Here is a 27249-nt window from a genome sequence, read left to right as displayed (position 1 = left end):
CAGTTTACTCACTTGTCAGACATTTAAAGCACTTCTTTTAAACACAAAAGGGTAACACCAGATGTAATTTAATAAAAGCATTTTACTCCAAATTAAATAAACTCTTACTATCACTTATGTAAATCCAACATAGCTGAAACATGAGACCAAAGTATCTTGATTCAAAATAACACTCAGAAAAAAAAAAAAAAGGCCCGGTGTAGTGGCTTGTGTTTGTAGTCCCAGCTACTTGGTAGGCTGAGACAGGAACATCACTTGAGCACAGGAATTCAAGGCTGCAGTGAGCCATGATCTCACTAATTACTGTACTCTGCACTTTAGTCTGGGACAGAATGAGACCCTATCTCAAAACAAAAGAGAAAAAAAAGAAAACTCAAAACCAGATACAATTTTCTATAGCTGTTATATCATTTGTGTTCTTCCCATACATGCATGAAATGTTAAGTCACTGGCTGCACTAGTTGACACTATGTGGAAAATTGAAAAATAAGAATATGTGGTACTTCTGATGATTCTTTACTGCACCTTACTCTCCGTGATGCCCAGAAGATCCTTCAATATCAACCAAGCAATGAGTACTGACACCAAAATTGGGTCAATACTCATTTCATTCTCTCCTAATTCATCTATATGTTGGTGCTCCTGTTGCTCTGTGTGTGTGTGTGTGTATATACATACACATACATGATTATCTTACCACATTTTTATTTTCCCTGTTATGTTTATCTTCTCTACCCCCTCTTATAAAGGCCTCTTATTTCTCAGGTCCCGTGAAAATTATATTGAAAATGTCCCCAAGTTTGACCATGTTTATAGTTTAAGACTTTCCCAACAAAATGCATCGATAAAAATTTAAGAAAAAAATGGCAAAATCACCAAAATTTCTTAATCTACTCCATGTAACATTTCCAATTCTTCAATAAATTCTATTAAACTCCAAATCTTTAAGTTCTCAATTACCTGTTAATACAATATAGAGGCCCCAAAGTAGAGTCTATTCTAATAAAGACCTAGAAAATATTGGTATCTCCTTATCTCACCTATCATATGTATGTGTATGTATTTAAATACACAATACTGTACAAATAACTACATATTTATCATTTGGTGTTTGACTTTTATAAAGCTCTCAAATTGTTCTGTCATACCTGTCTTAAAATTTGACATTAATTTTAGATTTATAAGATGCAAAACTAGTCGAGTTTTCAGACACCTTTCACCCACACTGCTCAAAATATTTATTACATTTGTTTTATCCTTCTTTCTCTGTATGTACGTACACACCCATATATTTATTGTATTTTTTTCTGTTTAACAGTTGATTTAAAATTACTTACATCAAAATACGCAGCAAACATATCATCAGATTCTGTAAACATATCAGGTGCCAACAACTTCTTCTGAGATGAACCTTAAAGGAAATTAGCATTAATGTTTGAAAAGTGAAGAGACAATTTAAAACACAAAATAAAATAAATGAATGGAAAGTCATTAATAGTAATTTAAACTTTTTTGCCCTCTTGCACATCAGTTTCCCAATAGTATTCAATTTAGAATCACTTTATTAACATTTAAGATACATAAAGGTATTCACTTTTTAGGAACAGAGCGCATTTCAGGAAGTTGAAAGACTGGCTGGGCATGTGGCTCACGCCTGTAATCCCAGCACTTTGGAAGGCCGAGGTGGGTGGAACACCTGAGGCCAGGAGTTTGAGACCAGCCTGGCCAACAAGGCGAAACCCCATCTCTACTAAAAATAGAAAAATTAGTTAGGCATGGTGGCAGGTGCCTGTAATCCCAGCTACTTGGGAGGCTGAGGCAGGAGAACTGTTTGAACCCAGGAGAAGGAGGTTGTGGTGAGCTGAGATCGCACCACTGCACTCCAGCCTGGGCGACAGAATTAGACTCTGGCTTCAAAAAAAAAAAAAAAGTCGAAAGACCTAATGTTAACTTTTACTATTCTTAGTTTAAATGAATAAGCTAATAGCTAAGCAATGACTTTATATTAAAATAAAAGCTCACCTTTAAAAAATGTTATTCATTTGCACCTTAAATCCCAAAAGGTTAATATTTCCACTATAGATCTATATCTCTATGTATCTCTCCCTTAAAAAGTCCAACAATCCCATACAAAACTTGGCTAAAAAATAAAAGGAGTTTCTAGAAAAAATCCAGTAGCTTTAACCATATGAATGTACGCTCATTACCACTTACATTAAGGAAAATGCAAATTAAAACTACAATGAGGTACCATTTTCTGACCTCTGATACTAGTAGCTAAACATTCAAAAGTACAATAACATTCTGTTAACAAGGCTCTGGATAAACAAGCACTCAGAAAGATGGCAAAATGGTATAACCCTTATAAAACAGTGAACTTTGGTAATATATAGCAAAATTATATATTTACTCCCTCTTCTGACCCAGCAATCCCACTTCTAGGGAACTATCCTAAAACACAGTGGCCAAGAATTAAAGAATGACTTAATGCACAATGCCATTATAATCAGTACCCAATGAATAGCCAAAAACTGGACACAATTCAAGTATCATTAGAAGTCTGACTGAATAAACTATGGCATAGCCTATAAAAAGGAGTGAGGAAAAGCATACTGATCTAGGTATGTGTAGTTTGGTTTTGTATGTGTAGGAAGAATACAACATACAGACATACATGCAATAATGAAAGACAAATGTATTAAGAAAAAAAAAGATGATTCCTAAAAATCAAAAGCAAATGACAATAAACCTAAACCTGTCAAATTTGTGGCATACCATACAGAGATTTCAAATGATTTTAAAAGACAGAGAATTGTGCCTATACACCTTAGAAAGTATTCTAAAAAGAACCACTGAAATTTTAAGCCACAGTTAGTACATTTAGTAACAATAATCATACTGATGTCTTATGTTTCAAGATAACCTATCAGTAATCATGTTAAGAACTAAATTTTTCAGTGTAATAAGACAGAAATATAAAATCTTAAATTAATAAGCCCCTATAATCTCAATTTTAAATCGGCAGTATCTCTGTAAACTCCTCCTTTCCAAAAGAGTATCTACTTCCTAACTTTGTCCAGTGAAAAGGCCCAGAAATAACAGACACTAGTAAGTGTCCTGTGATGTCTAAATGGCATTTCCTATTAAATGGAACCAGCGATCCTTGGAGAAATAGCTGATTCTGCTCTGGGCAAGACATGCACAAGATAAACCTGTGGCATCTTGCTAGAATGGGAGTTGGTAAACTATATACAGACTGTGGGCGAAATCTAGCCGGCTGCTTCTTTCTGTATGGCCTATTTTTACATTTGTAAGTGTTCGGGGGGGAAAACAGAATACTTTGTGGCAAGTGAAAATTAGATGAAATTCAAATTTCAGTTTCAAAGTTTTTTCGGGAACACAGCTATGCCCATTCATCAATGTACTGTCTGTGGCAGGTTCTGCCCTCCAACAAGTTCACCATATGGAACTATAGAGGAAAAGGCCAATATACCTACTAAAGGCTCAACTATTTACTATCTAACCTCTTAGACAAAAAGCTTGCTTGGTCCCTGTTCTAGAAAGTAAGAAAGCGATATTCAATACTAAAGGACTAGGCCAAAAGGACACGAGAAATCAACTGAAAAAGGGCTCCTTTCCCCAATCCAGTTAGACCAATCTGAGCTTCAGAAAGAAAAAATAACAGCACCAGATAGAAACACATCAAGCACATAATGACACCAAACGATGAACACCTAACACAACAGTCAATATCTCATTAGATATTGTTGGAGGTTGCTAGGGCACCAACTCTATTCTAAAAACTGGTAAATAAACGAAATAGTAAACATGTATTTACCCTGCCTTTCCTGTACAAACTATCTTTTGGGGTAACCAAAAAGTGGAAACTTCTTTTATTTAATGTTTGTAAACATTGATGTTCTTAACTGATAGAGATACAGACAAGTACTTACAGGGGGAATAAAATCATAATTGGATTTACTTTAAAATAGCAAGCAAAACAAAAGGTAATGAACATGCGGGAGTTCAGTATACTATTCAGGATATGTGAACTAATAAAAACATATTTATAGAGAACATTTGTAAGGACATATTTAATATTATATTACTGCAATATTTAGCAGAAGCAACATGTCTAATTCCTTTTACTTTTCCCAATCCCATCCCAAATAAGGTCCCTTATTATAAAGTTATAGAGCTAAAAATTCAGAGAAAAGCGTCGCCAGGACAAAACTCTATCTCACTCACCATTATTCTGTTCAACTGTCATTAGATTATGCTTGGCTTTCACTGAGGCCTCAAATGTATCAACGTTTTCCCGTTCATACTCTTTAACATCAGCAGCTACTCGCTCCAGAATGTCATCTGGAGATGGTGATCGTGTTCTCGTACTGCTCTGGGGGCTGCTTGGTTCAGATGGCACAGACATATTGCTATCTTCAGCAAGGTATTTATATTTCTGTAATAACAATACAGAAAATAATACTTTCATAAAATCGGATGCTATCCAAATATATTCAATGCTAAGAGTTGCTGCAGTGAAAAGTTAAGAGAATGTATCAAATAATGTAACAAACCAAAAAGTATTTATATCTTGGGGTTCAATCAAATCCACAATCCCTTATGTAATTTCTAAATTCACAAAAATCTGAAAAAGTTTTTCTTTGGTATACATTTATCAGGTGGCAACACTTCACCTTATCAGATGAGATAACATTTATTGTCTTATTTTCTCCCCAGTGTGACTATTACAGGATGCCTCACTGTAGAAATACTAATGTGTTTGATTATGGGGTCCACTGCAGACCCCACTGATGGCACAAAATAGATGCACCATAACACCTTTCTAAAACTCAAAATGTCTGAGTTCTGAAGCACATATGGCCCCAAGGGTTGGAGGTAAGGGGTTGTGGACCTGAGCAAGAACAAAAAAAGATTCATCCATATCTTCAGGGATATCAGTTTATTAACTACAATTTTACCAGTGTCCCAGAAAAGTAAGCTTCCTCTGGAATTAGTTTTGCCCTACTTCCTTTCTGGTGATGCAAGTTCTATCCTTCACTCCAACGTGGCATACTATTACCTGATTTACGGTTTGCTATGTGTGTTTAGGTAAGCTGCCACAGCTGTTTTCTCCTTTTCTCTTCTGAGGAAGAGCTGACAAACTTCCAAATCAGCAAACCTTATAATTAAATGACTATATCAAGATCTTTGTACAACATTCTTTCCCCACCCAATCTTCTTCATCATCTGGCTCTAGTCTTAAAATTTTTCAAATGTTTCATTTAAACTACCACATTCACATTACAAAACTTGCCATTACTAGATATTAAAATATTTACTTTATTCATAGTAACATGCATAATTTTTTGTTAAATAAAATTCCTCCAGTTTATTCTACACTCATACGTGTTCATTAACTTAAAAAGAAAGCAAACCTCAAAGTCTTATGTATTACAGAAGAGGTTTATATCAGAATTCTATGTATAAACAACCAGAATTCTATGTATAACCAACAAAGAGCAACTATCTCAGTTTTAGTAACTAAAAAAATGATCATTTTTTCAAATCTCACGAAGATAATTTTATATATACTCTCCTTTTCTAAGGACCTGTTAAACTGTTATTAATGTTACTTTTTTGTTAAAGCAAAAAAAATCTTTATTTTACAACAATGATTATTTTTCATTAAAATCACATACCTGAACAATTGCCTGCCTTTGGATTCTTCTCTGTTCTATCAGGGCTTCTTCATCTTCTTCCTCTACATCAAAGTCTTCAAGGCTTAAAGAAAAATTCAAACACCCTTAGAGATTCTAAAACCATACCCCTTCTACATTTTAAAGACAGGAAAATGTAGGTATCAGTAAGTTAGAGCAAAAGTCTTAAGTCATATTACCCTTATTTCCAAACCATCTCAGTTAACTGCCTGGTTTCGAATGCAGGGAAGTAACCTAACTTTGTCTGTTTTCTTCTCATCTATTTCATGGCACCAAAATTGGGAATAAAAGAAATAACTCCAGGTTTACAAAAGTTACCACTAGTTTTTTCATGACCTTAGTGAAGTCACTTTACCTCTCTAGCCTTACTTTTCTCACGGCAAGGGTAAGATAAGTAAATTGGTACCTTTTCTGGATGTCAGAACTGCCTAAAAGCTCAAGAAAGCAATAGCCGTATTTCTCTATTCTCTATCAAAAATGCACATGCAAATAATCTTAAGGGGAATGTGGCTCTACTCCGAAACACTACCTTCAACCCTCCGCACCTATCCCTCAAACACCAACCTCCACAATCTTTATGATCCTTCCCAGTGCAATGTTTTCAATGATCCTACTTGCTGAATGTTTGCTGCAGAATAGGCAAACTACACTCTGATTATATCAGAATCTATGTAGAATGCCCTTCCCCAATCCAACTTTCTTAATCACCTGGTTTTAATCAGGGTTTTTCATCCTTAGCATGATTTATTTTCGGATATGGATAGTTGCGTGTGTGTGTGTGTGTGTGTGTGTGTGTGTCGGGGGTGGTTATCCTGTGCGCTGTAGAATGCAGTGTCCCTGGCCTCTAGCCAACAATCACAAGAAGAAATGTCCTCAAACATGTCCCCAGGGAGGCAAATAACCTCCTGTTGAGAATGGCTCTAGATTTGTCCCATTTATTTTTGAGATATTCCACTTAGACAATTAAGTTTGCATTTTATTTATTTTTGTTTTTTGAGACAGGGTCTCACTCTTTTTGCTCAGGCTGGAGTGCTGTGGTGTGATCACAGCTCACTGCAACCTCCTCCCCGCAGGGTCAAGCGATCCTCCCACCTCAGCCTCCTGACTACAGGCGTGTGCCACCAGGCCTGGCTAATTTTTGTATTTTTTGTAGAGACAGGGAAAAATGTCCCCACAATTGTAACAGGCACTTGAAATGCTTCTACATTTTCACATTGTAACAAGGACACCCACCACAAAATAGCCTCAATTGCAAAGTATGTATCATCTAACGCAAACTCAAAGGTCTAAACTTTGGCTGGGCGCGGTGGCTCACACCTGTAATCCCAGTACTTTGGGAGGCCAAGGCGGGTAGATCACGAGGTCAGGAGATCGAGACCATCCTGGTTAACACGGTGAAACCTCGTCTGTATTAAAAATAGAAAAAATTAGCTGGGCTTGGTGGTGGGCGCCTGTAGTCCCAGTTACTCGGGAGGCTAAGGCAGGAGAATGGCGTGAACCCAGGAGGTGGAGTTTGCAGCAAGCGAAGATCACACCACTGTACTCCAACCTGGGTGACAGAGAGAGACACTGTCTCAAAAAAAAAAAAAAAAAAAAAAAAAAAAAAATCTAAACTTTTATAGAAAATTCCTCCCAAAATCTGGTAACTCTGGCTCTGCATTTTATTAGTGTTCATAATAAAAACAAACGGTAGGCTCACAATAAAATGAAGGCCCAATATTCACTCCAGCCAAAGCTGAAACACCTAAATTCAGAAAACCACTTACTAACTCTGATACAACCTACACAATATTCACAAAAGACTAACTTTTAAATTCAGAGCCAAATTAATGGAGCCACTTATAATATTTAGGTGGAAATTATTTAACAACTTCCAGGCCAAATAAGACTTCTCTAAACTGGAAAAACAAAGTTATGGGAAAGTTCTATTCTTACTTATCATCAGACGAAGATTCCTGCTCAACTTTCATTCCTTCAGAAAGACTTCCTTTAAATTTATCTTCCTTTACTTTGCTTCTGCTCCTTCGTCTACGACCACCCCGTGATCGAGAGCGCCTTCTCAAGCGTGATCTGCTCCTCCGACCTCTGTCCCTATTTAAAGGAGAAGAAAAAACAGGTATACATTTTTTTAAATGTCAAAGTGGGAAAAGGCATGCATGTGTGGGCACAGGGGATATATAGATATTCTACTTTCTACTCAATTTTGCTGTAAACCTAACACTCTTCTAAAAATATAGTCTATTTTTTAAAAAGGTCGTTCGAAAATTTTAAGAAAAAGAACAGAACATCAGACTGAGATAATCAGCTTAGCTGAAGATAACTAAAACACAACCATTCCTTATCAAATTCTGAACTAAGAAATTATGCCCATGGATATGAACTTGAACTTAAATGTAAGCTCTATGGGGATAAATACCTACTGTTTCTTTGTATTCTTATAGCATCAATGTTGTGTACACAAGCACTGGAGTGAAGGGAGAGACTGAAAAGGGGCAAAAGGGAACTTGGAGTGATGAAAACATTCTCTAACTTGAGTGTGACTTCTGTGTCTGTCAAAATACACACAACTTTACACTAAAAAGCATTTTACTTTATGTAAGTTATATGTATGTTTCAACGAGCTCAACTTAAAGAAATCTTACTAAAATGAGAGCAAACGAGTACTTACAAAACAAAAAACAAAAAACAAAAAAAACTGGGGGCCAGGTGCAGTGGTGCACACATATAATCTAGCACTTTGGGAGGCCAAGACAGGCAGAGCTCGGGAGTTTGAGACCAACCTGGGCAACATGGCGAAACCCCGTCTCCACAAAACATACAAAAAAATCAGCTGGATGTGGTGGCACATGCCTATACTCCCAGCTTCTTGGGAGGATTCCTTGAGCCCAGGAGGTTGAGGCTGCAGTGAGTCATGACTGCACCACTGCACTCCAGTCTGGGCAAAAGAGCAAGATCCTATCTCAAGAAAGAAAAGAGAAGAGGGGAGAGGGGAGAGGGGAGAGGGCAGAGGGGAGAGAGAAAAGAGAAGGGAGGCCAGGGGTGGAGTGGGGTGGGGTGGGGAGGGGAGGAAAACCCTCAGGCAAGGAGAATGTCAAAAGATATGATAGCAGAGATGAGAAGAAAACCTTGGAATGTGCAAATTGGAGTAAAGAATAGTAACAGATCAAATTGAGCTGAATATTGGTCCAACATGAACACACAAGGTAAATCAGAAACAGAACATGTCACAACACTCCCAGAAAGCCTCAGGAATTGGAGACTCCCTATCCTCCGCAAGATGGTGTGAGGTAAGAGCTGAAGACAGAATTGGTTGAAAGCCTTTATAAACAGCCAGACTCCCCTCCCCAACTCAGTGGAAAACGTCAACCATTCCCAACCATTCCCTTCGCATTCTAGCAGAACACTTAAGATTTACTTTCTAGGGAAGTGTTGGCCATTCCAGACGCTGAGAGGCACACACCAAAAATAGAGGAATTATAAGGAAGCTTACATTATGAAGAAAGAGAACTCTACTGGTAGCCAGGTCTATTTCCCAGGAGGAGATGAAAGGATTCTGGAAAACTCATAGCCTAAGAAAATACATCTACAGTCACCAATATCCAAAAATATCTAATTACCCTGAAGTGATAACCACTAGCTGGCAAGTTCTATACTGTCACAATAGAAGAAAAATCCCATTCAGCTTCCTGAGTACCTAAATATTAAGTTAGAATAGGCAGCAATGAAGGGTCCAGCTGTGTGAGAAAAGTCTTCAAATGAAAGGTAAACATGCAGCAAAAGGAATCTGGGAAGAAACAAAATATAGCAAAGAAAACTATAAAGAACAAAAATCGCACAAAATAACCTCACTATTGTCTGAGAGATAAGAAATATTATTTCTGGAAAACAAGAATAAAACATTAATATATGGAGCGATACAGAAGGTCCAATTGGAAAAAAACAGAAAGAAAACAAAAAAAAGCACAAACATTTCCCAGAAGGCCATAAACTCCCTGCTTTAAAGGCCCTATCTAGTAATTAGCAAAATAAATGGGGATAAAGATCCACATATAGAGGCACATAATAAAATTTCAGAACACAAGAAATTTTTTATAAAAAGGGAAGAGAGAAAAAAGCAAGTCATAAGATGAGCTTGGAGCCAGCAGACTAGCAGTCTCAGAAGGCAGGTCCTCTCTGCCCTCCTCCCCCGACTATTTGCCCAGCAATGAATACATACATGATCACAATGATTACACTGACTCTAGAACAAAAAAAAGGTGTGATGAAAATAGGCAAAAGAGAAACATGGGTGAGGGGTGGTATTAAAAACCCTCATTGTGGCTGTGTGCGGCGGCTCATGCTTGTAATCCCCGCACTTCGGGAGGCCGAGACGGGCGGATCACTTGGGGTCAGGAGTTTGAGACCAGCCTGACCAACATGGTGAAACTCCATCTCTATTTAAAAAAATACAAAAAAAAAAAAAAAAATTTAGCCAGGCATGGTGGCACGTGCACCTCTGTAGTCCCAGCTACTTGAGAGGCTGAGGCAGGAGAATTGCTTGAACTCGGGAGGTGGAGGTTGCAGTGAGATCGCGCCATTGCACTCCAGCCTGGGCAACAGAGTGAGACTTTGTCTAAAAAAAATAAATAAATAAAACCCCTCATTGTCCAGAGTGTACTCAGACCATGCATTTCCACTTCTAGGAATACAGCATACAAAAATTCTGAGAGATATGTAGAGATGACTACAATATAAGCCTTTGTTTTTCTAAGAATTACATTCACTTATTACTTCAATTAAAAATGTTAAAAGACTGGCGAACAAATACCCATTTATGTTTTATATCAAAATATTTCATGTATGTATGAATTTTTAAAAATGATTCCCTGCTTTATAAATCACCTTTTTAACCTACTACTGACTACATATGCTTCAGATAAAGTGGTTTCTATCGCAAATTAAATAGGCCTTGGCCAAAGTCTACAGTAACTATCAATATGCAAAATTAATATAAAATGACAAGAAACTGGGCTATTTACTACTATATGATCTACCTTGCCAGTTTAAAAAAAAAAAAAAATCCCTAGGCCTGGCTCATTTAATATTTATCTCTTATAAAAGAGAGAAAAAAGTCCTACTCTTGAAAGATTAATTTTATTGCATCTTAAATGAGTAATGATTTGGTTAAAATTCAAAGGAAACGATATAAAAGAAAACCCACGTGTAAAGACTGCTGGTAAAAGGAAACTGGGAACACAACTATGATTTTTCAGAGAAAACTGGTCAAAAGAAAACCTATCAACTGAGCTCATTGGTGGTTTAAAAACATTCAGAGTTTAATGAATCACAAGGATGAAATGTCTTTACCTTCTCCGAGGAGACCTGCTTCTTCTTCTTGGAGACCTGCTACGTCTGAGTGGGGAACGAGACCTCCTTCTAATGGGAGATCTACTTCTTCTTCGGGTTGGAGACCATCTATTGATGGGGCTGGCATCTTTTGATCTTTCACGTCTACTGAGGATATCATCTCGAGGTCGTGTTCTTAAGGGGATCAAATGCAAGTTAAAAGAAAAACAAATCAAAGTAAATGATTTGTTTTCTATATGCGAGGAATATCTGTAAGAAAAGGCACACTAGCCTAAAGAGAGTGAACTCTGATTAACGTGTTTTGTAACAAAACTTACTCAGATGGCCACAATGACATTTTAGTGTTATTGCAGGCAAACAATGAAAGGTCTTATTTCCTCTGGCCCCACAATTTGAAGAATTACTAAAGGTTATTCATACCAGTAAAGTTACTGATTCTAATTTCAAATAAACAACCCAAATAAAACCTGCCCACGTGAGTATAATATTCCATTTACTCAAATATCCCATTTCCATTGAAGACTTTTTCTTTCTACATTTTGACATTTCTCCAATTAAGGATCTTTTCTTTTTTTTTTTTTTGAGACAGGGTCTAACTCTGTCACCTAGGCTGGAGTGTAGTGGCGCGAACATGGGTCACTGCAGCCTTGACCTCCCAGGCTCAGGCAATCCTTCCATTTCAGTCCCCCTGAGTAGCTGGAACCGTTAAGGGCATGCCACCACACCAGACTAATTTTGTTTTGTAGTGATGGGGGTCTCGCTATGTTGCCCAGGTTGGTCTCGAACTCCTGGCCTCAAGTGGTTCTCCCTCGGCCTCCAAAAGTGCTGAGGTTACAGGCGTGAGCCACCATGCCTGGCCAAAAATCTTATTTTTAATGTCAAGTATAACAGGCCAGGCACAGTGGTTCACACTTGTAATCCCAGCACTTTCAGAGGCTGAGGGAGGATCACCTGAGCCCACGAGGTTGAGGCTGCAGTAGCTGTGTTTGTGCCATTGCAGCCCAGGTGACAGAGTGAGAACTTGTCTCAAAAAACCAAAAACAATAGCTAGGTGTGGTGGCTCACACTCGTAATCCCAGCACTTTGGGAAGCTGAGGCAGACGGATCACTTAAGCTCAGGAGTTTGAGACCAGCCTGGGTAACATGGCAAAACCCTATCTCTACAAAAAATATAAAAATTAGACAAGTGTGGTGGCATGTGAATATAGTCCCAACTACTAGGGAGGCTCAAGTGGGAGGATTGCGTGAGTCTAGGAGGCAGAAGCTGCAGTGAGCAGAGATCATGCCACTGCACTCCAGCCTGGGTGACAAGAGTGTGACCTTGCCTCCAGCCTCCCCAAAAAACCCCACAAAAACCCAACTTTTCAACACTTATCACAGAAGTACCTTTCAGTGAGTTTTACTCGTTTAATGTGATATTTGTATTACAACAGGCCTTTCTACAGCTTAATTTTTCAAAACAGGTTTTGAACATTTCTTAATGTTATTCCAGGTTTGGACACAACTATTTAATCTGAACAGACTGTAAATAGGTTTGTCTCCATAATCAAATAATAACATTACAGTATTTTCCTAATTTATTATTATTTTTTTGAGACGGAGTTTAGTTCTTGTTGTCCAGGCTGTAGTGCAATAGTGCAATCTCGGCTCACTGCAACCTCGTCTCCCAGCTTCAAGCGATTCTCCTGCCTCAGCCTCGAGTAGCTGGGATTACAGGCATGAGCCATCACGCCCAGCTAATTTTGTATTTTTAGTAGAGACAGGATTTCTCCATGTCAGTCAAGCTGGTCTCGAACTCCCGACCTCAGGTGATCCACCTGTCCCAGCCTCCCCAAAGTGCTGGATTACAGGCGTGAGCCACTGCACCCAGCCTTCCTCATTTAATAAAAACCTAAAAACACAACCTGTCTTGCATGTTTCAGCACAGTATACAGAACCCAAGAATCTTTCTCTGATCCAGCCAAAATGAGCAAGGTAGACTTTGACTCAGATCTGCAGTGCTTACTTCTTGGTAGTGCTTTCTTGATAGGGTCATCTGAGGAAACTCTTTTATTTAATCTGCTCGCCCACACGCACAGTCTCAAAGACCAGTTAAAAAATATAAACGGGCCAGGCACAGTGGCTCATGCCTGTAATTCCACATCTTTGGGGCACTGGCAGGCTGGATCACTTGAGTGGTCACATGAGTCTGACCAGCCTGGCCAACATGGGGAAACCTGCCTCTACTAAAAATACAAAAAAAAAAAAAAATTAGTGGTGTATGGTGGCACGCTGCCTATAGTCCCAGCCACTGGGAGGCTGAGGCAGGAGGAACTGCTTGAACCCGGAAGCTGGAGGCTGCAGGAGCTTCTGAGGACTGCAAATTTACCTGCACTCCAGCCAGGGTAAAGAGCTGGTGACTCCTGGCCCCCAAAAAAAAAAAAAAGAGTGAAAATTAAAAAAAAAGAAAGAAAAATAAAGAAAATAAACATGTTCATCCTCACTAGCCATCTAAGAAATTTCGATTAAACAATTTTTGGACTTTTTTTGTTTTAAGGGTGACAAAATACTATATGGTATCCTGGTAATAAAGATCTTCCTAAACTTTCCTAATAAAGTTTTAGGAAAAAGGGAAGTTTACGTAGTCAAAGAAGTAGAAATTGATCTAATTTCCTGGATGGAAATTTAGCAATAACTTTCTAAAATGTAAATGTACATACCCTGAGACTTTGCAAGTCCACTTTTACGCATCTATTCTATAAAGAAACCTCACACATAACCAATGGACATCTTTGCATATAATAGTGAAAAATTGGAACCAGCCTAAATTTTTCTTCAGTTTCAACAGGAGAATGATACTGTAATACATCTACATTGAAATACCAGTTGCTGTTAGGCAGAATGAAAAAGAATCTCTATGTTTTGTCACAGAAATGTTTCCTGAAAAAAGCCACATGTGAATATGAATGACTCCAGTTTCATTTAAAAAAAAAAAAAATTCCCTCATATCCATGTTATTGTCTGTGCAATGAAAGAGCTAAGAGAACATAAATTTCTAAGGAGTAGTACTGGAGAAACGAAAAGGGAGCCAATTTACAGGCTTATTTGGATTTCTCTTTAATAAGTATGCACCACTTCTGTAATTTAAAAAAAAATTTTGTTTCAAATACTCAGCTCTAGTCTTTAATAAACTCCTCAGAATTTGCTCTTCAAACTGAAAGCAAACTGAAAGACCACCAGGATAATTAAGAAGCACTTGAGATAACAGAATCAGTAAAACTAATAACTGCCTCCATCCAGGAAGCCAAAGGAAAAAGGGGCTATTTAATCACAGTGCCAACAAGACTCTCTTAAGACATAGCACTTGGAAATTAAATTTGAAATTTCTCTGAAAATATGATGACTTCACTTTCAGGGTCAGTTTGTATTTATACCCATTCACAGAAAATATTAATATGAACACAGTAAATGGCTAGGAATTAATAACATCCTTACACAGTATAAGCCAATATTCTTTTAATAAGCAAAACCTGGCTGGCAATTTCATAATATGTATATATTAAATATAAAAGATATTAAGAAATCAGTTTCTAAAGTAGTTTAAGTGGTATAAACACTCCTCCCTGCAAATACTTTCGTTCTATGATGCTAGGTAAATTATATAAATTATCTGATTCTACTTCTCCATTTATAAATTAGGTATGAGAGCCCCTTCACCTGATGAGTTAAGATAATCACATGAGGATTTATAAGAACTAAGACAATATATTATTCAAATAGTAGAAAATAATTTTTTATACTATTCTTCTTAAGCTTAAGAGGACTACTTGTCAACAATGAGATTATATGTATTACAAAATTTTCCATTTTAATTATACCTTGGCGACCAAAAAATGTTGGTATTGGTTTCTATTTATACTGTTAAAATTTAAAACTCATGCAAATACAAGAAAATGAACAGAATACAATTGTTAAACTGATTACCTTTCCCCCTTTTCAAAAAGTTTCAGCCTATCACTGTTCAATGAAGTAATAATCCTCTCTCTGCACGGTCCCAATGAAGATTTATCAGCCAAATTACACGGATTGAAAGTTTGCCTTAGCAAACTAGGTATTAAATCAACAATGTGGAAAAAAAACCCAATTCTATCATCAAGCTCAGTATTTGTTAAACACCTATAATTACAATACTCATTGACAAAAGTGCAAATATTAACATGGTTAATGGACTGGATTACTTAAAATTTGAAACTCGTCACTACTTCACTTATTTTTATTTTTACTTACTACTTCATTTTTAATTGTCCACAAGTTCTAGTTTTCCGTGTAAAATCTCATGCATTGGTAAAACCTTTTTTTTTTTTTTGACGAGTTCCGCCTCTGTCGCCTAGGCTGGATTGCAGGGCCTCCAATCTCGCTCACTGCAAGCCTGGCCCCGGTTCTATTCTCCTGCCCTTAGCCTCCGGAGTAGCTGGGATCAGGCTCTCACCACTTCCGCCAGTTTTTGTATCTTTTTAGTAGAGACGGGGTTTCTACTCTGTTAGCCAGGATGGTCTCGATCACTTGACCTCGATCCGCCTCCTGCCTCGGGCCTCCCAAAGTGCTGGGATTACAGGCTTCTGACCACGCTACCAAAAAGCTTTAACATTTTGTAAACGTTACCTGGGAGAAGAAAGTCGTCTTCTCTCTGGTTCTCTTCGTTTTCTTTCTAAGGATCGGCTCTTGGCTCTTCTACCAGGAGACAGTGTTCGAGAGGGAGATTTGCTCTGCTTCGATCTTCTATCATTTAAAAGTGGAGACCTGCTTCTTCTTGATTTATCACGTGGTTTTGGAGACAAAATTCTTCTTTTAGGACTACGACCAGGTCTTCTACTGGGTGACCTATTTTCCTTCCCAGATGAGGCATCTTTAGAGGGAGATTTAATTGGCTTCTTTTCTTTATCAGTTTCAGACCGTTTTGATTTTCTCTCTTTGGACCGTGACCTTCCATCTTTGGATTTACCTCTTAAATCAATTGGGGATCTGGATTTTTTACATCGATCGCGACTTCTACCTTCATTTACAATTGGGGATTTTTTCCTATCTTTTGATTTACTTTTATCTTCAATTTTAACCTTATCATCAGTAGGAGATCTGGCCTTACCAATTTTCTCTTGAGATCGCCTTCTAAGGATAGGGGATTTTGATTTCCTTGTTTGATCTTGAGACTTACTTCTTTTGGATGGGCTTTTAGATTTTTTTCTCTCCTTTGACTTGCTCCTAGTTGTTTTCTCTTTAACAATTTCAATACCCCCCTTACTTTTCTTTTTATCAGACCTATGTCTAGTCCGTTCTTTGGATCTGCTTTTACTTCGTTTTTTTGTAGTATTTTTATTGTCCACAAGTTCAAGTTTCCCCTTTGTACTTGAAGATCTAGTACCAGACCTATTTCCATTTCTTGCCTTCTCATGAATCTCCCCCTCTTCTTCGGAGCCAGACTCATAACCTTGCAAAATGAGCCCCATACCAGATTGGACCTTTCCTTCCATTAACTCATTATCAAGTTCGGCCTTAATCAAGGCTCTCTGTTTTTCCAAGTCTTCTAGCAAAGCTAAATCATCAAGTTTAGTTCTTTTTGCTGGAGACATACCCTCTTTATCAGAAGCATCGATAACCTCTTTTCTTTTGTGTTTCTTGTGTTTATGCTTATGTTTATGTTTTTTATCCTTGTCTTCTTCTGAGGAATGTTTATGTTTCTTATGTTTACTTCTGTGTTTATGCTTCTTTTTTTTGTGACGACTGTGCTTATTTTGAGACTGGTCTTCTGATACTTCTCCATTTTCTTCGTTTACACTCTTTTCAGAATTAGCATCTTCCATCCTATAAATACATCAAACACACTTTAAAATCATATCATTTAACAAGTATTCAAAGAGTTATAACAAAATAACAGTAATGAGAAAATACATCTCAATGTAATACATGAAGTCAGTCACTAAAATTTTTTCGGAACAGCTTCACACATTTTATTTCAAAGAAGGTCTATGCAAGAACTGAGTTGGATAGTGACACAACTTTATTGTGTTTCTAATGGTTGAACTCACCAAAAGTATTAGAGGAAATCCCTAATGGAGTGAGCTTAAAAATTACAGATTAGAGAAAAAGGGAAAAACAAACCAGGCACAGCAAAACCTCATTAACATTGATTTAGTTCAAGGAGCCACTCAGTAACTTAATTTTTAAACCAACATTTCTCACACATTAACAACCAAAGGGCCCATTTTCTTTTTTAGTAAGACTAATAACTATTAACATACACTGGAAGACTAATCTCTTTCTCCACTTGAAATTCATAAAACTTGGTGAGCGGATTTCATCTTATACCTTAAAAACAAAACAAAACTCTAGAGCCAATACTGAGCTATACCCAAAATAAGCACTCAATCAGTGTGCACTGGTAGCTGATACTGATGGAGGTGACAGTATAAACACATCCTCAAAAGTTAAATCTTCAAAGAGAACTAAACCAGAAGTTAGGACTCTAGATTTGTAGTTGCCACTAAGCAATCATATGACATTCGGTTGAACCACATGGAAGGGCCTTTTTTAAGTCAACAAGTCTAATATCAGCAATTTAATATAGTTCAACCAATATTCATTCAGCAAGTGATTTAATCTCTCTGAATTTCAAATGAGAACTCAGTTTCCCAAAATACATTCACGTTAACAGATGCTTTGGAAATAAATAATAAAGTGGGGGATTCTGTGCTTAAATGTTTGGCTTACGCTGAGTTAAAGAGTTTATGATTCTAAATTATTTTATCAAGTCTTTGGTGTTTAATAACCCCAGGTTAAATACTGGGTCAAAAGCATTATTTAACGTTCTCTTTAAAAGTTACTCCATAATAAACCATCATCCTAGAATATCACACCAAAAGTGGCCTTAAATTATCTAGATTCAGGCCATCATACTATTTTTGGAGGAAGCTATGGTTTATTTTGTCAGGTCTCATATACTCCTATACTTTTAGTAAGTTTATCCTTTCAACCTAAGAATTCATCAGTCTACTTAGAATCTCTTTAACATTTGAAAAAACCTCACCAACTACAAGTAAGCATTAAGCCAAGTGGCAGGAAAACAGAGGTACAAGCCAGGTGCAGTGGCTCCTGTCTGTAATCCCAGCACTTTGGGAGGCTGAGGTGGGCGGATCACCTGAGGTCAGGAATTCAAGACCAGCCTGACTAACATGGTGAAACCCCGTCTCTACCAAAAATACAAAAATTAGCCAGGCATAGTGGCACGTGCCTGTAATCCCAGCTACTCAGGAGGCTGAGGCAGGAGAATCGCTTGAACCTGGGAGGCAGAGGTTGCAGTGAGCCGAGATCGTGCCATTACACTCCAGCCTGGGTGACACAAAACCCAAAACCAGTATTTGCCTCCCTCAAAGAAATTAATATCTGGTGGTAAATAACCATCAAATACTGGAGAAGTACAATGATGAAGACACGAATAGGGGCATTATGGGAACCCTGAAGGATCACCTAAACTCATTTTGAGAACAGTCAGGGACAGCGTTTTATAGATCACAGAAAGAAACCAATTTGTTAAGCAGGCACTTTCGGAGGACAGAAGAAATATTTACTGAGAAAGGACAGGGATTAAAAAATAAAGGTTAGCCCAGGCACAATGGCTCAGGTCTGTAATCCCAGCACTATGGAAGGCCAAGGTGGGAGAATCACTTGAACCCAGGAGTTCAAGACAAGCCTGGGCAACATAGTGAGACCTCATCTCTACTAAAAATCAAAAACATGAGCTAGGTGTGGCAGCGCAAACCTGTAGTCCCAGCTACTCAGAGGGCTGAGGTGGGAGGATTACTTGAGCCTGGGAGGTCAAGGCTGCAACGAGCCATGATGGCGCCACTGCACTCCAGCCTGGGCGACAGAGCAAGACCCTGTCTTAAACAACAACAACAACAACAAAAAACACGTTGAGTAACACTGCCCTGGAGAATGAGTAAGGAATTAACAAGAAGGGAAAAAGGGGCATTTCAGATAGAGAAAGACGGTGACAAAGGCAGTTATATATAGCAAACTTCAAGCAGATCAGTGTTGTGGAAGGCATTGAGGTTAAGATTCCAAGTGGAGCCAGGCGCGGTGGTGCACAACTGTAGTCCCAGCTACTCAGGAGGCTGAGGTGGAAGACCACTTGAGCCCAGGAGTTTGCAGCTGCAATGACCTATGACTGTACCACTGCACTCCAGCCTGGGCAACAGAGAGAACTCTCCATCTCTTAAAAAAAAAAAAGATTCCAAGTAGACAAAGTCTAGGAGATGACAAAATAGTATATGATTCTAGGAGTGGGTGGTTGAGAGAGAATTAAAGGTTCACTGGAGTCACAGAGGTCCACGAACTGCAAAAGTAGGTTGTCTAGCCAGGTCTCACAGTCTCGAACAAACTTGCTGGGAGAAGGGGTGGGGGACAGAGAGAATGGTGGTATGATTGAGAAGTTATTAATTAGTTGACAGCAATGAGGGGGAGTGAAAAACACACAGCCACTACAGGGTATCATACTCAAAGAACTTTGATTTTTGGATGTCACATTGCCAACTTCCATTTCTGGCAGGAAAAGGTATTTAAGAGATGTGCAGGAGAAGCTACGTTCTCTGGTGAAAGTCAGGTTTTAATTTGGGTTGACTTCTCTCTAATGGAGTATGAGAAGACACAGGACAAATAAAGTAGCGTTCTCTGGATCATTAATTTTTCTCAAAGAATTGGAAGAAGTGCAGTATCTTGGTATTAAAAAAACAACACCAGGCCATGTGCAGTGGTTCACATTTGTAACCCCACACTTTGGGAGGCTGAGGTGGGAGGATTCCTTGAGCCCAGGAAAATTCAAGACCACCTAGGCACCACGGCGAGACTCTATCTCTACCAAAAAATTTAAATTAACTGGGTGTGGTAGCATGTGCTTATAGTCCCAGCTACTCAAAAGGCTGAGGTAGGCTCACTTGAACCTAGGAGGGGATCACTGGAGTCCAGGAGTAAAAGGCTGCAGTGAGTCATGACCACACCACTGCACTCCAGCCTGGGCAACAAAGGAAGACCCCATCTCAAAAACAAAAAAACAAAACACCATCATTGCTTTATTATGGAAGGGAAAGAAGTCACATAGATTTCAGTAAAAAAGATTCCAACGCATTTTAACTTTGTTCTTTATACAGGCTATATTCTCATCCTTTTCCCCCAGAAATCTCCCATCCCATAATCCAGAAGGTCTCTTTTTCCTGAACCTTGACTTACAGGGGGAAAAGTCTGAGAAAAATTTAGGCTAATTCAAGTTATGAAGGTAGGAGAGTCTTTAAAGATTGAGAATTACCTTTAGGCATATAAAATCTAGTGCCCAAAGTACAAAATTCTAGTCACTAAGCTGAAATTCAAAATTACCTAAAGTTTTGAGTTTTAACTCAAGACTGCCCTCAAGACAAAGGATAGTCAAGTGGTTAAGCGTCTCTGGAGCCAGACTGCCTGGGTTCAAACCCCAGTTCCATTACTTACTAGTTGTGCGGTCTTGGCAAGTGATCCTCAGGAATCTCATCTACATGATGGAGAAAATAATAGTACCTACCTGAAAAGGTGTTATGAAGTTTACACAGTGAATATATGTTAAATGCTTATGACAGTGCCTAGCACAGACCAAGCTCCCTCCACCCCCAAATAAGCTATTATTATTGTATAGATGCTAGATAAATATATTTATTTACAAAAATCCTGTGGAGCTGAAAGGACTGCTAATAAGAATGTTATTTTAAGGAACAGCATCAAAGAGCATAGATTCTGGAGTCAAAGTACCTGGTTTAAATGCTGCCTCCAACATGACAAAGCTATTGTAACCTTAGGCAAGTTGCTCTTCTGTGCCTCAGTTTCCTCAACTGTAAAACATGGGGAAATAGTACTGACAAATCATAGGGCTTACGAAAATTAAAGGAGGTCATAGTATAAAAGGCTGTCACACTAGGTGTTCAAGAAATTTCTCCCCATTTGAGACTTCTGAGGTTCAAGGGACTTGCCTAAGGTCACACATACAACAAACCAGTGAGGCGGCCAGTATTCCAAGTCAGTCAAAAGATCTTCCATTTGATTAAGATGCTTTAGAAGTCAGATTATGTCACTATTCTTTGTGAAACTTTATTGCTTTCTACCTTATTCAGAGCAAAAGGTCCTATACTTACAGTCCCAAAATCCCCAACACTCTAAACCTAACACTCTTCTCCCACGGTCACCCTGCTCCAGCCACACCATGCTCCTTCAATAGGCATACTCACATCTCAGGTACGTGGTACCTGTTTCTCCTGCCAGGAACGCTTTCCCCAGATACATGCATTCCTGGCTACCTTTGCCTACCTTAGGTCTTTGCTTAAACGTCACTTTCTCAAACAAGTTTTCCTGATCAATCTATTTTAAATGCAAAACCACCCCACTGCACACATACTTTCCTTCTGTGCTTAACATTTTTCTCCAAAGCAACTGTTACCACTAATATAATTATTGTTTGTCTCTCCCTATCATATTGTAAGCACTCTTGAGCAGAATTTTCATTTTAGTTCACTGTTCTGTGTCTAAGGGCCTAGATTATCTAATCTATAGCAGGTGCTCAGTAAGTATTGTTTGTGTCAATTATATATTTAGAATAACATAAGGTCAGGCACAGTGGCTCACACCTATAAACCCAGAACTTTGGGAGGCTGAAGCAGGCAGATCACTTGAGGTCAGGAGTTCAAGACCAGCCTGGCCAACATGGTGAAACTGTCTCTACAAAAATACAAAAAACTAACCAGGTATAATGGCGGATGCCTGTAATCCCAGCTATTCCGGAGGCTGAGGCAGGAGAAGTGCTTGAACCTGGGAGGCGAAGGCTGCAGTGACTCAAGATTGTGCCACTGCACTCCAGCCTGGGTGGCGAACAAGACTCCATCTCAAAAAACAAACAAACAAACAAAAAAAGCTGGGCACAGTGCCTCACACCTGTAATCCTAGCACTTTGGGAGGCTGAGGTAGGGGGATCATCTGAGGTCCAAAGCTCAAGACCAGCCTGACCAACATGGAGAAACTCCATCTCTACTAAAAATACAAAAAAATTAGCTAGGCATGGTGGCACATGCCTGTAATCCCAGCTACTCGAGAGGCTGAGGCAGGAGAATTGTTTGAACCTGGGAGGCAGAGGTTGTGGTGAGCTGAGATCACGCCATTGCACTGCAGCCTGGGCAACAAAAGCAAAACTCTGTCTCAAAAACAAACAAACAAAAAATATATAGAAGTTGCTTAAAGATGGTTTACATTATCTATTACAGACTTTTAGAACTTGAAAGTTAAGATTTTGCTTTGCTCAGTTTTATCTCCAGTGCCTCACACAGTGCACACACATAGCACACACCTATTTTTGAATGAGTGATACTCAAAATTACTTATATCTCATCAACCCCTCCCAAAGGAAAATCAGTTTTTTGAACCCTTATCTTTTTTAATGCTAACAAGTTACAAAAATCTTAGGAGTTTCACTAAAAATTCTCGAGAGTTTACCCATAGAGGAATCAACTTCTATCAAAAAAAAAAAAAAAAAAAAAAAAATCTAGCTCCTAGAGCTTTTGGGAATCAGACATACATCCTGATGACCAGTATCACTGTAGAAGGGTCATTTCCATGAGTGACTAGTTTCCATTGTAAATTAATGAGTATTATCTCAAGAAATAATGAGTAGGTTCCTGCTAAAAATGTTACCAGCTTGGTACAATTAGGTTAACCTTAATTATAGCGTTTTCTTTACAGGGGCTAGGCATACAATGGATCTTCACCAGTCTCAGCTCATCTCTCAATGCAAATGTCACTAAAAGTAACAACTAAAGTCTGACCAGGTCAATCTGCGAAACTTGAAAGATTGAGTCAATGGCATAATGTATTACATACAATGGGCTTGTGCTAAAATAGCTAAATTAGGTTTATTATCAATGACTTTCCTTAAAGCTCAAGAAAAAGGTTTCCTGTTAAGATACCTAATGGTCCTCTTGGATAGTTTATACTGACAATAAATATAGGCCATATACATTTCATTTATATAAATTTACGCTTTAACATTACCATTTTACAATTTAACATCCCACATTTAGCCAAGTGGATGTGTGTACCAACTTGGTCACAACAGGTTTATCACAAAATAAATATTTATTGAGAACCTATTGAGTGGATAACATTCTTCGGATCACATTATTTGGAAGCAAAGGTGAATGAGAAGTGCACACAACATTGGGCTACTTAACAGTATTTGTATATTTGCTTTATTAAGTTTTACCTTTTAAAAAAGTCAAGTCTTGAGGCATCCAGAACAATGAATGAAAATCATGGAACGCCTTTAAAATAATATAGTCACAGTCGGGTGCAGAGGCTCACACCTGTAATCCCAACACTTTGGGAGGCCGAGACTGACGGATCACCTGAGGTCAGGCGTTCGAGACCAGCCTGGCCAACATGATGAAATCCTGTCTCTACTAAAAATACAAAAATTAGCAGGGCATGGTGGTGCATGCCTGTAATCGCAGCTACTCAGAAGACAGAGACAGGAGAATCACTTGAACCCAGGAGGCAGCAGTTGTAGTGAGCTGAGATCGCGCTACTGCACTCCAGCCTGGGCAACAGAGACTCGGTCTCAAACAAATAAAATAAAATAAAATAGTCACCAATCACCAACCACCAGTGTTATTTTAACTTCCTCTTTCACATTTTTTTCCAAAGAATAATAGTCTTAGTGAATTTATTTGGTAGGCATTCAAAATATACAGACACAGAGAACTGATTGATTTAAATTTGTGTACGAATAAAGCCGTTTTTAAGCTAGACAGTTCTTTACAAATTTTTTTTAGTGATGAGCAAAGTGAACACCACTGCTACTTTACCAGGAAAGTAATTAAGCCTATTTCTCTGACAAGTTAAAATGTATACATCTTTTAAGAAACTGGGTCTGGCTATGTTGCCTGGGCTGGATTCAAACTCCTAGGCTCAAATGATCCTCCTGCCTCAGACTCCCTAGTACCTGCAGCACTTGAGCCCAGTAGTTCAAGAACAGCCTGGGCAACATGGGAAGACTCTGCCTCTACAAAAATATTTAAAAATTAGCTAGGCATGGCCAGGCACGGTAGCTCACGCCTGTAATCCCAGAACTTTGGGAGGCTGAGGCGGGTGGATCACGCAGTCAGGAGATTGAGACCATCCTGGCCAACAAGGTGAAACCCTGTCTCTACCAAAAATACAAAAATTAGCAGGGCATGGTGGTACATGCCTGTAATCCCAGCTACTCGGGAGGCTGCGGCAGGAGAATTGCTTGAACCAGAGAGTCCAAGGTTCCAGTGAGCCAATATCGTACCATTGCAATCTAGCCTGGAGACAAAGTGAGACTCCGTCTCAAAAAAAAAAAAAAAAATTAGTTGGGTGTGGTGTTGCATACCTGTGGTCCCAGCTACTCCGGAGGCTGGGGTAGGAGGATCACTTGAGGTTGAGGCTACAGTGAGCCATGATAGTGTCACCGTACTCCAGCCTGGGTGACAAGAGCTCATGTTTCAAAAATAAATAAAATGAATAAAAAGAATTAATGTAGATATAAAAATCAGAATGGGTCCAAAAGACTAACTAGTCTTAAAACCTTCCCTCTGGTCCCTGCTTTGCCAAATCAGGTTTGAGAAATTAGGTCTCAATAAATTAGACACATCACATCAAAAAATGGATCTTTCTGGGACAGTGGAAAAAAGAAAAATAATTTCATACTTGAAAAGCAATTTAAAAAGAAGCCACATTGTACAGTGGGCGGCCAGACAGTTCAATAGTTAGCAGCAGGGCTTTAGAACCAGACTGCCTGAGTTTAAATGGGTGTGCCACTTAGGGTGACCTTGAGCAAGTTACTCAATTTCTCTGTGTTTCAGTTTCATCATCTTTAAAACAGGAAAATAAAAGCATCTACCTCTATAGGGTTGTTAAAAGAATTAAAGCCTTCAGGAAGCTTAAAAGCTACTTTTTATATTTATTCTTTCTAAATTTTCTATTTTGAATAGATTCCATATAACTGTAAACTACTCAGTGTTCTCTAAAGAACTGTTGTAGACACTATATTCAAGGACTCACTGTGAGCACCAGGCACAGTGTTTGCTTTCATACCAAATGGTTATCGTCTTTGTTAAATACTTTCAAACTACTGAAAGTGAGACATATACAGACCAAATATTCCATTTACACCAAGTGTTCTGTGGGGAAGGGAAGGGAAATTAAAGACTATCTCTGTTATTCACACAGTAGAGGCCTGAATATGTATTTTTTAAATTATTAAGTCTAATATTTGAAAACAGTATGCGAATAAAATACAACTAACCCACTCCTCGAAATGAATCTCAAACATCCCTCAAATCAAATAAATGGACATAATACTACAGAAATTTTCAGATTAGTAGAAAATGTAACCACATAGCATGAGATCTACACTGTATTGGCATAAACACTGTAACTGTGCCACACAATGAACTCGGTGAGAAACAGTAAGAGGTTAAAGCTAGTTTAAAACTTCAGAATCCATTTGTTCTCTGCTAAGTCAAATTATAAAAATAATACAGCAGTTTTGAAAAGCCCTTAGTTAAAAATTCCGTTTTTCCGCCTAGCTGAGTAATGCAGATGATTGAGGAGCCCAAAACTGGACGCACAGCAATTAAGTGTCAGGTTGTCTGGTGGCAAAGATTTCTCCTATCGCTCAGTCACAACTTGCTGGGAGACTATACCTCTTTCTAAGATGGCTGGAAACAGATGAGACAGTGCAGATGCAAAAAAAACGGTCGCTATAGGAACATTGCCGTAAAATCCATTCTCTCTATTATGGTTCTTGTTTGAGTTTTCCTAACATAGACATGAAGAGCAAAATACTGCTTTTAGTTAACCAATGGTTAACCTTGCAGCATACACACGTATTTTTTTTTTTCATTTTTCATTTGGCCGCATGGATTCTTATATTAGCTTAATTATAGATATAAAGTGGTTTGGCAGTAGCTAGCAATTCCCACTACTCCTTCCACTCGTCCTCGTCCTCCTAAAGGGTTATAAACTCAAGCAAAAAAAACAAAAAAAAAATGCCAGGCCTCAAAACCAAAGACTCTATCTCACTTTGCCTCAAGTTTGCAAGTTGGTAAAAAAAAGCTGCCGGCAGGCACTCAAAAAAACAAAACAAAACAAAACAATACTGGGTGACTGCTGGACTAAAGAATACAAGGTGACGAGATCAAGTATCCTGGTAGCCACAGACTAGCTCTGGGATGGCCAGAGAGTGTGACCCCACCACCTCCGCTCTCTGCTTTCAGGTCCTAAACTGACACCAGTAAAAGGACGACTGGGGGTACCGCAAGGGGAAGAAAAGACTTCGGGCTTGCCCCGCCTGCTGCCACTGACCCTCGTGTCCCCAACACCGATGCCGCTAAGAGCCGCGGCCAGGGAGCTTAGATGGGTCCCCAAGGGAGGAATGGGAAAGCGCGACCTCACTGCCGCCACGCGCACCGGACCTGTAGAGGCCGCTCGCGCCTACGCCTCCCGGGGCAACGACGCGCTGCAGGCCGCGGCCGCCTTCACCCCAGCAGCCGCGGCCTCTGGGAGAAGGAAGCTCGAAGGCCGCCTGCTCCCCATGCCTCCCACCCCACAACGAATCGCGCCTGAAAAGGCAAAGTTTGACTCTCGCCGTTAGGCCCGAACTTTCCCGCCCGCCCGTGCAGCTCCCACTCGGCCGTCCCCGGGCTCCAGCCTCTGGCCCACTCACAGAGACTACTTACTCTGTCTGCTCCCGCAGCGACTGGGTCTCCGCGGCGGCCATCTTGAACTTCCTGACTCCTCGGCGGCGGTGGCGGCGGCTCCCGGACGGTGGAAGGTAGTGGAAGTGGAAGAAGAAGGAAAAGAGCTGCCGCGCATGTGCTGACCGCGTAGGGAAGAGCGGGGTTCTGAGTCCGCGCTAAGAATCCGGATATGAAACCTTGCGTCCCGGGACTGGCGCAGGGCGTAGTGTCGCAACTTCCGGGAGCATGGTGGGCGGGGCTGCTGAGGATTGAGGGCCGTGTCAAGCTTGAGCTCTTTCGTCAGTGCGAGAAATGGACGTTTAGTTATCGAAGCCTGCTGACGAGGGGAGCCAACAAGAGAGGGATGTCGGCATCGGGTATGC

General features: G+C 39.3%; 1 protein-coding gene across 15 annotated transcripts in view; it reads right to left on the bottom strand.

Annotated features, from left to right (window-relative positions):
• PRPF4B (pre-mRNA processing factor 4B) overlaps window positions 1-27027 on the bottom strand; it is a 43780-nt gene extending 16753 nt beyond the window's left edge. For 8 of the 15 annotated variants that reach the window (XR_004184176.1, XR_004184177.1, XR_004184178.1 and 5 more), the window contains exons 1-7: window positions 26867-27027; window positions 15708-16904; window positions 11067-11240; window positions 7656-7811; window positions 5703-5784; window positions 4249-4459; window positions 1338-1411 (exon numbers count right to left, since the gene is read on the bottom strand). Coding sequence is in view for 1 of the 15 variants with exons in the window: in XM_009204384.4 (XP_009202648.3) it covers window positions 1338-1411; window positions 4249-4459; window positions 5703-5784; window positions 7656-7811; window positions 11067-11240; window positions 15708-16904; window positions 26867-26907 (1935 nt within the window). In the remaining 14 variants the exon portion in view is untranslated. The remainder of the gene's footprint in view (window positions 1-1337; window positions 1412-4248; window positions 4460-5702; window positions 5785-7655; window positions 7812-11066; window positions 11241-15707; window positions 16905-26866) is intronic. The other 7 variants (XR_004184169.1, XR_004184173.1, XR_004184168.1 and 4 more) reach the window with 1 other exon arrangement.
• Between the last annotated feature and the right edge of the window lie 222 nt (window positions 27028-27249).

The sequence above is a fragment of the Papio anubis genome, chromosome 6 (assembly GCF_008728515.1).
Source record: "Papio anubis isolate 15944 chromosome 6, Panubis1.0, whole genome shotgun sequence".
NCBI lineage: Eukaryota > Metazoa > Chordata > Mammalia > Primates > Cercopithecidae > Papio > Papio anubis.
Note: the sequence above shows the minus strand (reverse complement) of the source record. Positions and strands in the feature narration are given on the sequence as shown.